This window comes from Rattus norvegicus, chromosome X (genome assembly GCF_021556685.1).
Source record: "Rattus norvegicus strain SHRSP/BbbUtx chromosome X, alternate assembly SHRSP_T2T, whole genome shotgun sequence".
Taxonomy (NCBI): Eukaryota; Metazoa; Chordata; class Mammalia; order Rodentia; family Muridae; genus Rattus; species Rattus norvegicus.
This window is the reverse complement of record NC_141554.1, coordinates 81,718,008-81,731,686: the sequence shown is the minus strand read 5'-3', so window position 1 is coordinate 81,731,686 and position 13,679 is coordinate 81,718,008. Positions and strand designations below refer to the sequence as shown.

At 42.1% G+C, this 13,679-nt stretch overlaps 1 protein-coding gene across 1 annotated transcript; it reads left to right on the top strand.

Moving 5' to 3' along the window:
* The first annotated feature begins 11,616 nt into the window (after positions 1 to 11,616).
* LOC103690878 (syntaxin-3-like) lies at positions 11,617 to 12,510 on the top strand. Its single transcript, XM_087601115.1, has one exon. It carries the CDS (start codon positions 11,617 to 11,619, stop codon positions 12,508 to 12,510), a length of 894 nt encoding a protein of 297 aa, XP_087457241.1.
* The last annotated feature ends 1,169 nt before the right edge of the window (positions 12,511 to 13,679 follow it).

Sequence of the window (13,679 nt, the reverse complement as noted above, 5' to 3'; positions counted from 1 at the left end):
AGAAAATGAACTCAACGGAATCTTTGGAGGTTCTTTGTCTCCTAATGTCAAGTCAGGACTTTTCCTCTTTTTTTAAAAAAAATTATTTCAATTTTTATTTTATTTATGTATACATCCTTTTTTTCTCTTTTACCTACAGAGCCTTTGAGTATAAATTATGGCTTCCACTTTAGTTTTTTTGTGGTATTCCTGAGTGTGAAAGCAAGTGGGTCTCTACATCTATGTCCAATTCTAGTGCATTTTCTTGGACTTTTCCTTTTGCTTGTTTTGACCTATTCTGATGTGTTAGTTTTTATATCATGTTATATTATATGTTATATTATATTACATTATATTTAAAAAAAAGAAAACATTTTTGTTTATATTTTTTCCTTTTATTGAAAATGGACTTTGTTTCACACAATATATATCCTGATTACAGTTTTTCCTTAATCTTCTCCTTCCTCCAGCCCTCTCCACCTCCCCTTCCATACAGTTCCACTCCTTTTCTGTCTCTTACGAGAAAACGAAAAGGATTTGAAGGGATAATAGTAAAATATTAGATAAAAAAATCTAACAAACAAGAACAGGCCAAAAATAGACAGAGGAGCCAAGAAAAGACACAACACAGAGATACTGACACTCATTCACACATGCAGGAATCCTATAAAAGCTACCGAACTGGAAGCATCTATACATCTCTATAATTATCTATCTATCTATCTATCTATCTATCTATCTATCTATCTATCTATCTATCTATCTATCTATCTATTCACCTGCCTATCTATCTATCTATTCATCCAGAGGAACTATCGGGTAAAAAGAGAAAAAAATAAAAATAAGATAATCAAAAAATAAAAATAAGGCTCACCGCCCAGACAGGTGGGCATTCCTGAGACTCTTGAGGGAAGGAGAGACCGACAGTACTGCCCACCCCTGCCCACATGTCTGGCCCAAGAGGAAACTGTATAGGGCCTCTAGGAATGGAGGATAGGGGCACTCAAGCTACAGGTCCCCTGTGGTCCAGACACCCTATACAAAGCTTTAGTCCAAGTGGATCACGGACCTCCACATCAACCCAGATACACTCAAACTAATAGAAGAAAAAGTGGGGAAGCATCTCGAACACATGGGCACTGGAAAAAATTTCCTGAACAAAACACCAATGGCTTATGCTTTAAGATCAAGAATTGACAAATGGGATCTCATAAAACTGCAAAGCTTCTGTAAGGCAAAGGACACTGTTGTTAGGACAAAATGGCAACCAACAGATTGGGAAAAGATCTTTACCAATCCTACAACTGATAGAGGGCTTATATCCAAAATATACAATGAACTCACGAAGTTAGACTGCAGAGAGACAAATAACCCTATTTAAAAATGGGGTTCAGAGCTAAACAAAGAATTCACAGCTGAGGAACACCGAATGGCTAAGAAGCACCTAAAGAAATGTTCAACATCGGGTTGGGGATTTAGCTCAGTGGTAGAGCGCTTGCCTAGGAAGCGCAAGGCCCTGGGTTCGGTCCCCAGCTCCGAAAAAAAAGAACCAAAAAAAAAATAAAATAAATGTTCAACATCTTTAGTCATAAGGGAAATGCAAATCAAAACAACCCTGAGATTTCACCTCACACACCAGTGAGAATGGCTAAGATCAAAAACTCAGGTGACAGCAGATGCTGGCAAGGATGTAGAGAAAGAGGAACACTCCTCCATTGTTGGTGGGACTGCAGACTGGTACAACCATTCTGGAAATCAGTCTGGAGGTCCCTCAGAAATTGGACATTGAACTACCTGAGGACCCAGCTATATCTCTCTTGGGCATATATCCAAAAGATGCCCCAACATATAACAAAGACACATGCTCCACTATGTTCATCGCAGACTTATTTATAATAGCCAGAAGCGGGCTGGAGAGATGGCTCAGCCGTTAAAGGCTAGGCTCACAACCAAATATATAATAGCCAGAAGCTGGAAAGAACCCAGATGCCCTTCAACAGAGGAATGGATACAGAAAATGTGGTACATCTACACAGTGGAATATTACACAGCTATCAAAACCAAAGACTTTATGAAATTCATAGGCAAATGGATGGAGCTGGAAAATATCATCCTGAGTGAGGTAACCCAATCACAGAAAAACACACATGGTATGCACTCACTGATAAGTGGCTATTAGCCCAAATGCTTGAATTACCCTAGATGCACAGAACACATGAAACTCAAGAAGGGTGACCAAAATGAGAATGCTTCACTCCTTCTTTAAAAGGGGAACAAGAATACCCTTGGGAGGGAATAGGGAGGCAAAGTTTAGAACAGAAGCAGAAGGAACACCCATTCAGAGCCTGCCCCACATGTGACCCATACATATACAGCCACCCAATTAGACGAGATGGATGAAGCAAAGAAGTGCAGGCAGACAGGAGCTGGATGTAGATCTCTTCTGAGAGACAAAGCCAGAATACAGCAAATACATAGGCGAATGCCAGCAGCAAATCACTGAACTGTGAACGGGACCCCCATTGAAGGAATCAGAGAAAGGACTGACAGAGCTTGAAGGGGCTCGAGACCCCATATGTACAACAATGCCAAGCAACCAGAGCTTCCAGGGACTAAGCCACTACCCAAAGACTATACATGGACTGACCCTGGACTCCAACCTCATAGGTAGCAATGAATAGCCTAGTAAGGGCACCAGTGGAAGGGGAAGCCCTTGGTCCTGGTAAGACTGAACCCCCAGTGAACGTGATTGTTGGGGGGAGAGCGGCAATGGGGGGAGGATTGGGAGGGGAACACCCATAGAGAATGGGAGGGGAGGAGGTGGGGGATGCTGGCCTGAAAGGGAATAACAATTGAAATGTAAATAAGAAATACCCATGTTAATAAAGTTGGAGAAGAAAATAAAAATAAGATATATTTAAAGTGTACATAAAATAAATTTAATTAAATTAAAATATAAAAAGTAAAAAAAAAAGGTTAAAATAGGTCTGACATGACATAATGAGACAATGAACATCTGAAGACACCGTTTCCCCTGCAGGAAACTGAATTTTCATTTGCATGTTGTTATCAACTGGAGATAGCTTCTGGATTAGGGATGGGGTTATGTGTTCATTTCTCCTTTTAGCTATAGGACCCTATCTGATGTAAGCCTATGCAGGCCCTGTGGATGATTTGATTTCTCCACCTCTGCAAAGTCATGTATATTGGCCTTGTTTCCTTGGTGGCCTTCACCTCTGCCCTGGCACTTAAACCCTTTCTTTCTCCTCTTTTTCAGGGTGTCCTGATTCTCAAGATGAAGAATTTAATGGAGACAGGCTGAGTATTCCAAGGTCTCTCTCACTCTGCACAATATCTTGCTATGGGTCTCTCTGTATTGTTCCCATCTGCTGCAGAGTGCAGCTTCTCTGATGATGTCTGCACAAGGCACTGATCTACGAGTATAGCAAAATGTAACTAGGAGTCAATTTATTGATGCATTCACTTAGTAGAACAGTAGTTTTGTGGTTTACCCTAGGTCTCAGGGCTCTTAGTCTTAGGCTCTTAGTCACCTATGCAGCACCAAAACAAACAAAAAACGGACATTTTTTTTTATTAACTTGAGTATTTCTTATATACATTTCGAATGTTATTCCCTTTTCCGGTTTCCGGGCAAACATCCCCCTCCCCCCTCCCCTTCCTTATGGATGTTCCCCGCCCAACCCTCCCCCCATTGCCGCCCTCCCCCCAACAATCTAGTTCACTGGGGGTTCAGTCTTAGCAGGACCCAGGGCTTCCCCTTCCACAGGTGCTCTTACTAGGATATTCATTGCTACATATGGGGTCAGAGTCCAGGGTCAGTCCATGTATAGTCTTTAGGTAGTGGCTTAGTCCCTGGAAGCTCTGGTTGCTTGGCATTGTTGTACATTTGGGGTCTCGAGCCCCTTCAAGCTCTTCCAGTTCTTTCTCTGATTCCTTCAACAGGGGACCTATTCTCAGTTCAGTGGTTTGCTGCTGGCATTCGCCTCTGTATTTGCTGTATTCTGGCTGTGTCTCTCAGGAGCGATCTACATCCGGCTCCTGTCGGTCTGCACTTCTTTGCTTCATCCATCTTGTCTAATTGGGTGGCTGTATATGTATGGGCCACCTGTGGGGCAGGCTCTGAATGGGTGTTCCTTCAGTCTCTGTTTTAATCTTTGCCTCTCCCTTCCCTGCCAAGGGTATTCTTTTTCCTCATTTAAAGAAGGAGTGAAGCATTCACATTTTGATCATCCGTCTTGAGTTTCATTTGTTCTAGGGATCTAGGGTAATTCAAGCATTTGGGCTAATAGCCACTTATCAATGAGTGCATACCATGTATGTCTTTCTGTGATTGGGTTAGCTCACTCAGGATGATATTTTCCAGTTCCAACCATTTGCCTACGAATTTCATAAACTCGTTGTTTTTGATAGCTGAGTAATATTCCATTGTGTAGATGTACCACATTTTTTGTATCCATTCCTCTGTTGAAGGGCATCTGGGTTCTTTCCAGCTTCTGGCTATTATAAATAAGGCTGTAATGAACATAGTGGAGCACGTGTCTCTTTTATATGTTGAGGCATCTTTTGGGTATATGCCCAAGAGAGATATAGCTGGATCCTCAGGCAGTTCAATGTCCAATTTTCTGAGGATCCTCCAGACTGATTTCCAGAATGGTTTTACCAGTCTGCAATCCCACCAACAATGGAGGAGTGTTCCTCTTTCTCCACATCCTCGCCAGCATCTGCTGTCACCTGAGTTTTTGATCTTAGCCATTCTCACTGGTGTGAGGTGAAATCTCAGGGTTGTTTTGATTTGCATTTCCCTTATGACTAAAGATGTTGAACATTTCTTTAGGTGTTTCTCAGCCATTCGGCATTCCTCAGCTGTGAATTGTTTGTTTAACTCTGAACCCCATTTTTAATAGGGTTATTTGTTTCCCTGCGGTCTAACTTCTTGAGTTCTTTGTATATTTTGGATATAAGGCCTCTATCTGTTGTAGGATTGGTAAAGATCTTTTCCCAATCTGTTGGTTGCCGTTTTGTCCTAACCACAGTGTCCTTTGCCTTACAGAAGCTTTGCAGTTTTATGAGATCCCACTTGTCGATTCTTGATCTTAGAGCATAAGCCATTTGTGTTTTGTCCAGGAAATTTTTTCCACTGCCTATGTGTTCCAGATGCTTCCCTAGTTTTTCTTCTATTAGTTTGAGTGTGTCTGGTTTGATGTGGAGGTCCTTGATCAACTTGGACTTAAGCTTTGTACAGGGTGATAAGCATGGATCAATCTGCATTCTTCTACATGTTGCCCTCCAGTTGAACCAGCACCATTTCCTGAAAATGCTATCTTTTTTCCATTGGATGATTTTGGCTCCTTTGTCAAAAATCAAGTGACCATAGGTGTGTGGGTTCATTTCTGGGTCTTCAATTCTATTCCATTGGTCTATCTGTCTGTCTCTGTACCAATACCATGCAGTTTTTATCACTATTGCTCTGTAATACCGCTTGAGTTCAGGGATAGTGATTCCCCCTGAAGTCCTTTTATTGTTGAGGATAGCTTTAGCTATCCTGGGTTTTTTGTTATTCCAGATGAATTTGCAAATTGTTCTGTCTAACTCTTTGAAGATTTGGATTGGTATTTTGATGGGGATTGCATTGAATCTGTAGATTGCTTTTGGTAAAATGGCCATTTTTACTATATTAATCCTGCCAATCCATGAGCATGGGAGATCTTTCCATCTTCTGAGGTCTTCTTCAATTTCTTTCCTCAGTGTCTTGAAGTTCTTATTGTACAGATCTTTTACTTGCTTGGTTAAAGTCACACCGAGGTACTTTATATTATATGGGTCTATTATGAAGGGTGTCGTTTCCCTAATTTCTTTCTCGGCTTGTTTCTCTTTTGTATAGAGGAAGGCAACTGATTTATTTGAGTTAATTTTATACCCAGCCACTTTGCTGAAGTTGTTTATCAGCTTTAGTAGTTCTCTGGTGGAACTTTTGGGATCACTTAAATATACTATCATGTCATCTGCAAATAGTGATATTTTGACCTCTTCTTTTCCGATCTGTATCCCCTTGATCTCCTTTTGTTGTCTGATTGCTCTGGCTAGAACTTCAAGAACTATATTGAATAAGTAGGGAGAGAGTGGGCAGCCTTGTCTAGTCCCTGATTTTAGTGGGATTGCTTCAAGTTTCTCTCCATTTAGTTTAATGTTAGCAACTGGTTTGCTGTATATGGCTTTTACTATGTTTAGGTATGGGCCTTGAATTCCTATTCCTTCCAGGACTTTTATCATGAAGGGGTGTTGAATTTTGTCAAATGCTTTCTCAGCATCTAATGAAATGATCATGTGGTTCTGTTCTTTCAGTTTGTTTATATAATGGATCACGTTGATGGTTTTCCGTATATTAAACCATCCCTGCATGCCTGGGATGAAGCCTACTTGATCATGGTGGATGATTGTTTTGATGTGCTCTTGAATTCGGTTTGCCAGAATTTTATTGAGTATTTTTGCGTCGATATTCATAAGGGAAATTGGTCTGAAGTTCTCTTTCTTTGTTGTGTCTTTGTGTGGTTTAGGTATAAGAGTAATTGTGGCTTCGTAGAAGGAATTCGGTAGGGCTCCATCTGTTTCAATTTTGTGGAATAGTTTGGATAATATTGGTATGAGGTCTTCTATGAAGGTTTGATAGAATTCTGCACTAAACCCGTCTGGACCTGGGCTCTTTTTGGTTGGGAGACCTTTAATGATTGCTTCTATTTCCTTAGGAGTTATGGGGTTGTTTAACTGGTTTATCTCTTCCTGACTTAACTCCGGTACCTGGTATCTGTCTAGGAAATTTTCCATTTCCTGAAGATTTTCAAATTTTGTTGAATATAGGTTTTTATATTAAGATCTGATGATTTTTTGAATTTCCTCTGAATCTGTATTTATGTCTCCCTTTTCATTTCTGATTTTGTTAATTTGTACGCACTCTCTGTGTCCTCTCGTTAGTCTGGCTAAGGGTTTATCTATCTTGTTGATTTTCTCAAAGAACCAACTTTTGGTTCTGTTGATTCTTTCTATGGTCCTTTTTGTTTCTACTTGGTTGATTTCAGCTCTGAGTTTGATTATTTCCTGCCTTCTACTCCTCCTGGGTGTATTTGCTTCTTTTTGTTCTAGAGCTTTTAGGTGTGCTGTCAAGCTGCTGACATATGCTCTTTCCTGTTTCTTTCTGCAGGCACTCAGCGCTATGAGTTTTCTTCTTAGCACAGCTTTCATTGTGTCCCATAAGTTTGGGTATGTTGTACCTTCATTTTCATTAAATTCTAAAAAGTTTTTAATTTCTTTCTTTATTTCTTCCTTGACCAGGTTATCATTGAGTAGAGCATTGTTCAATTTCCACGTATATGTGGGCATTCTTCCCTTACTGTTATTGAAGACCAGTTTTAGGCCGTGGTGGTCTGATAGCACGCATGGGATTATTTCTATCTTTCTGTACCTGTTGAGGCCCGTTTTTTGACCAATTATATGGTCAATTTTGGAGAAAGTACCATGAGGAGCTGAGAAGAAGGTATATCCTTTTGCTTTAGGATAGAATGTTCTATAAATATCCCTTAAGTCCATTTGGCTCATGACTTCTCTTAGTCTGTCGACATCACTGTTTAATTTCTGTTTCCATGATCTGTCCATTGATGAGAGTGGGGTGTTGAAATCTCCCACTATTATTGTGTGAGGTGCAATGTGTGTTTTGAGCTTTAGTAAGGTTTCTTTTACGTATGTAGGTGCCCTTGTATTTGGGGCATCGATATTTAGGATTGAGACTTCATCTTGGTGGATTTTTCCTTTGATGAATATGAAGTGTCCTTCCTTATCTTTTTTGATGACTTTTAGTTGGAAATTGATTTTATTTGATATTAGAATGGCTACTCCAGCTTGCTTCTTCTGACCATTTGCTTGGAAAGTTGTTTTCTAGCCTTTCACTCTGAGGTAGTGTCTGTCTTTGTCTCTGAGGTGTGTTTCCTGTAGGCAGCAGAATGCAGGGTCCTCGTTGCGTATCCAGTTTGTTAATCTATGTCTTTTTATTGGGGAGTTGAGGCCATTGATATTGAGAGATATTAAGGAATAGTGATTATTGTTTCCCTTTATATTCATATTTGGATGTGAGGTTATGTTTGTGTGCTTTCATTCTCTTTGTTTTGTTGCCAAGACGATTAGTTTCTTGCTTCTTCTAGGGTATAGCTTGCCTCCTTATGTTGGGCTTTACCATTTATTATCCTTTGTAGTGCTGGATTTGTAGAAAGATATTGTGTAAATTTGGTTTTGTCATGGAATATCTTGGTTTCTCCATCAATGTTAATTGAGAGTTTTGCTGGATACAGTAACCTGGGCTGGCATTTGTGTTCTCTTAGGGTCTGTATGACATCAGTCCAGGATCTTCTGGCCTTCATAGTTTCTGGCGAGAAGTCTGGTGTGATTCTGATAGGTCTGCCTTTATATGTTACTTGACCTTTTTCCCTTACTGCTTTTAATATTCTTTCTTTATTTTGTGCGTTTGGTGTTTTGACTATTATGTGACGGGAGGAGTTTCTTTTCTGGTCCAATCTATTTGGAGTTCTGTAGCTTCTTGTATGCTTATGGGTATCTCTTTCTTTAGGTTAGGGACATTTTCTTCTATGATTTTGTTGAAGATATTTACTGGTCCTTTGAGCTGGGAGTCTTCATTCTCTTCTATACCTATTATCCTTAGGTTTGTTCTTCTCATTGAGTCCTAGATTTCCTGTATGTTTTCGACCAGTAGCTTTTTCTGCTTTACATTATCTTTGACAGTTGAGTCGATGATTTCTATGGAATCTTCTGCTCCTGAGATTCTCTCTTCCATCTCTTGTATTCTGTTGGTGAAGCTCGTATCTAAGGCTCCTTGTCTCTTCTTTTGGTTTTCTATATCCAGGGTTGTTTCCATGTTTTCTTTCTTGATTGCTTCTATTTCCATTTTTAATTCCTTCAACTGTTTGATTGTGTTTTCCTGGAATTCTTTCAGGGATTTTTGTGTCTCCTTTCTATGGGCTTCTACTTGTTTATTTATGTTTTCCTGGAATTCTTTCAGGGATTTTTGCGATTCTTTCAGGCATTTTTGCAATTCCTCTCTGTAGGCTTCTACTTGTTCTCCAAGGGAGTTCTTCATGTCTTTCTTGAAGTCCTCCAGCATCATGATCAAAAATGATTTTGGAACTAGATCTTGCTTTTCTGGTGTGTTTGGATATTCCATGTTTGTTTTGATGGGAAAATTGGGCTCCGATGGTGCCATGTAGTCTTGGTTTCTGTTGCTTGGGTTCCTGCGCTTGCCTCTCGCCATCAGATTATCTCTAGTGTTACTTTGTTCTGCTATTTCTGACAGTGGCTAGACTGTCCTATAAGCCTGTGTGTCAGGAGTGCTGTAGACCTGTTTTCCTCTCTTTCAGTCAGTTATGGGGACAGAGTGTTCTGCTTTCGGGCGTGTAGTTTTTCCTCTCTACAGGTCTTCAGCTGTTCCTGTGGGCCTGTGTCTTGAGTTCACCAGGCAGCTTTCTTGCAGCAGAAAATTTGGTCTTACCTGTGGTCCCGAGGCTCAAGTTCGCTCGTGGGGTGCTGCCCAGGGGCTCTCTGCAGCGGCAGCAACCAGGAAGACCTGTGCCGCCCCTTCCGGGAGCTTCAGTGCACCAGGGTTCCAGATGGTCTTTGGCTTTTTCCTCTGGCGTCCGAGATGTGTGTGCAGGGAGCAGTCTCTTCTGGTTTCCCAGGCTTGTCTGCCTCTCTGAAGGTTTAGCTCTCCCTCCCACGGGATTTGGGTGCAGAGAACTGTTTATCAGGTCTGTTTCTATCAGGTTCCGGAGGTGTCTCAGGCAGGGGTCCTGCCGCTCCTGGGCCCTCCCCCACGGGAGCCCAGAGGCCTTATACAGTTTCCTCTTGGGCCAGGGATGTGGGCAGGGGTGAGCAGTGTTGGTGGTCTCTTCCGCTCTGCAGCCTCAGGAGTGCCCACCTGACCAGGCAGTTGGGTCTGTCTCTCACCAGGTCTGGGAGCAGAGAGCTGCTGCGGGCCGGCATCCGCGGGTGTGGGACTTCCGGTAAACACAGAACGTGCCCGGTCCTAGAGAAATTCTGCTTCCGTGTGTCCCAAGCTCACCAGGCAGCTTTCTTGCAGCAGAAAATTTGGTCTTACCTGTGGTCCCGAGGCTCAGGTTCACTCGTGGGGTGCTGCCCAGGGGCTCTCTGCAGCGGCAGCAACCAGGAAGACCTGTGCCACCCCTTCCGGGAGCTTCAGTGCACCAGGGTTCCAGATGGTCTTTGGCTTTTTCCTCTGGCGTCCGAGATGTGTGTGCAGGGAGCAGTCTCTTCTGGTTTCCCAGGCTTGTCTGCCTCTCTGAAGGTTTAGCTCTCCCTCCCACGGGATTTGGGTGCAGAGAACTGTTTATCTGGTCTGTTTCTATCAGGTTCCGGCGGTGTCTCAGGCAGGGGTCCTGCCGCTCCTGGGCCCTCCCCCACGGGAGCCCAGAGGCCTTATACAGTTTCCTCTTGGGCCAGGGATGTGGGCAGGGGTGAGCAGTGTTGGTGGTCTCTTCCGCTCTGCAGCCTCAGGAGTGCCCACCTGACCAGGCGGTTGGGTCTCTCTCTCACCGGGTCTGGGAGCAGAGAGCTCCAGACAAATGTTTTAATAAAGATTCGACAATGCGCAGAAAGGGGCGTGCAGAAAATAGTTAAATTTTAATATATGATATTTGAAAATACTGTAAAGAATTCATTTGCTTCATCCAATTATGTGAAGGAGTTTAATGAGTGACAGGGAGATAGTTGCCTAATAGAAAGATAACAGGCAGGTTTTACTTATAGGTAATGAACTCCAGTCACTAGTCTGCATTAACAATGGATGAAGAGATAATTATTAAATGAACCAGGCCTGCAATCTAAAAAGTTATGCTTCTTTTTCTTCCCTATACCAGTGAACCAAAGTTTAGTTTTGCCTTAGAATTTGGATGAAGCCATTTTTTTAATTGGATGCTATCATTAGGTTCGTTTTTTTTAAAACTATTTATTGTGTTTTGTGTTTCTAAGTGCATGAGTTCTCAATCTTTTTTTTTCTTTTTCTTTTTTTTTTTTTTTTCGGAGCTGGGGACCGAACCCAGGGCCTTGTGCTTGCTAGGCAAGCGCTCTACCACTGAGCTAAATCCCCAACCCGCTCAATCTTTATTAAGAAGTCTATAGTCATTAGTGCTTTCTACACACTTAGTTACCTTGCTTGAAGCCAACAGCATTGCTTCCAGGGTTTATTCAGACTCCAGCCTTTTACTTTGTTACCTCTTAGCCCAAAGCTCCATAGCTTATGTGTACTCTTGCCTCGGCTCTTGACAAATCAGGCAAGTGTCTAGCCCATTCCTGGAATACAATTTAGCTCTTCTAGTCCAGCCTGTGTGCTTTACCACCTGACACTCCTCATCCTGAATAAACAGTTCAGTGGCCTATTGGCTTTGTCATTGTTTGCTTGCCTGGGAAGGAAAGATTTTTAATAGCTTCTACTGACGCAAAACGGAGCTGCCCCTGACTTCCTACACCACCAGACAAAGCTGATGGATACATCTCCCTTTGCAGTCCGTGAAGTGCAGATATGGCAAGCAGCTGGAATCGAAGATGAAGGACAGATTAGAGGAACTGAAGAACCACATTAACCACGGAACAGTCTCTTTGGAGTTGGATGACACCTTGATGTTTGACAACCATGCTTTTGAAAAGACTGAAACAAATACCATAGAAGAGTTTTTACAGGAAGTGGCTGAGCTGTCTCTGGCACTGACAGAGTTAGAAGGACTATCTCAGTTAATAGACAAGAAGCAGCAAGGTGTCCTGTGTTGTACCACAGAGGAGAGTGTGTTCAAGGAGAAGAACGAACTGAACATCATAAAGGCCTCCTTTGCTAGCCAAGCCCGACTCATCCAGCCTCAGCTGAGCACCATCCAGCATGAGTTGGCCACAGATTGTAAGTACTGGCGGGCTGAGCACCGCATTCGTCAGAGTCAGCTCTCTTTTCTCCTTAGTCACTACCGTGGCATCATCAGCCACCACTATGTCTGTGAGACTCAGAATATGGTCAGGCTGAAGGAGAAGATGGTGAGACAGGCTGACCTAGCTGGGGTGAAGCTCCAGGAAGAGGACCTGGAAAAACTGGTGGCTAACCCTGTGCCTCCTCAAATTGTCGGTCGTGATCTAGATGTTTTGAAGGCTAAGCAGGGTCTGGCTTTGGCTGAAGTACGTAACCAGCAGCTGCTGGACCTGGAGTGCCAGATCAGCGAATTGCGTACCATCTTCTTCCAAGTAGAAACATTCATTTCAGGACAGCAAGAGTTGCTGGATAGCATTGAGTACAACATTTTGCGCACCCAGGACTATGTTGAACAGTCAAATGAGACAGTGAAGAAAGCCCTTAAATACAAGCGTCAATCACGATTTTTGATGGTGATATCAACTGTTGCAGGTCTTTGTGCTTGTTGTACTTGCTTGTCCTGTATCACTGGGCCTTTACACTGATCAGGAAATATGTGTTCTGGTGTAGTGAATAACGCTGAAGTAAAAAGGTATTGTTTTGGTACGAAACTTTAAGATTGGCATTGCAAATAAATGGTTGGCAACATCTGTGCTGACCAATCTAGTGTGATTTGTCTGTTTCCTCAAAGCTAGCAAGCAATAAACAGACTATTTGACTGTGTTTTACCCATTGTTGTGCAATGTGTTACATTAAAAAAACTGTTTAAGTCTGGCTGCCTTTGGCAGACACCGTTGCTCAGGAGTTAATGTTTTCTTCCTTTTCTTTTATAGCTGTTTGCTTTAGGTTCCAGAATGATTAGTGCTTTATGAAAATATGTATATTCATTTCTAAGGGAATGGCAAACCAAAAAAATGGGGCATATTTCAATGACTTACTTTCTATTGCTGTCATTAAAACACCATAGGCAAGGCAACTTATAAAGCATTTACTTTAATTTGTAGCCAGTGGCTTCAGAGGGCTAAAGCCATGACCATCATAGTCATCAAGGTAGGGAACATGACAGCATGCAGATAGGGAGGCATGGGACTGAAGCGGTTGTTGAGAACTCACATCTAGAGAAACTACTGTATGGCAGGAAGAGCTAACTGGGAATGGCTGGATTTTTCAAACCTCAAAGTCCACTCTCAGTGACACACCGTCTCTAACATGGCCACACCTCTTCCAACATGGCCACACCTCCTACTCCTTCCCAAACTGTTTCACTAAATGGGAACCAAGTGCTTAAATATATGACTCTATGGGGATCATTCTCACTCAACTCCCATATACACTAAAACTTCAATATAGCAAACCAGGTGTGCCAGATGGTAAGGTGGGATGCACAGGATGCCAGGAAGAGGGAGATTGCAAAAATTGGTTAAAGGAGTATCAAAAACTTGAATTGAGAGAATTGATGATGGTGGGCAGGATGTTGAGGAAAACTCCAGAAAAGCAAAGCTCAAGATTATTTGAATGTTCTGTGTAAAGATAAAAAACAAACAAATAAACAAACAAACAAACGAACAAAACCCCCCCAAAACCCCAGAAATACCAAAAGCAGAAATGATGCTTGATTTGGAGCCTACCCAGTATCCTTAGCTCTACTGCCATCATAGTATTTTATTCTGGGGAGAAAATTCCCTAGTTTGTCTTTCCTGAAGGTTATCATATA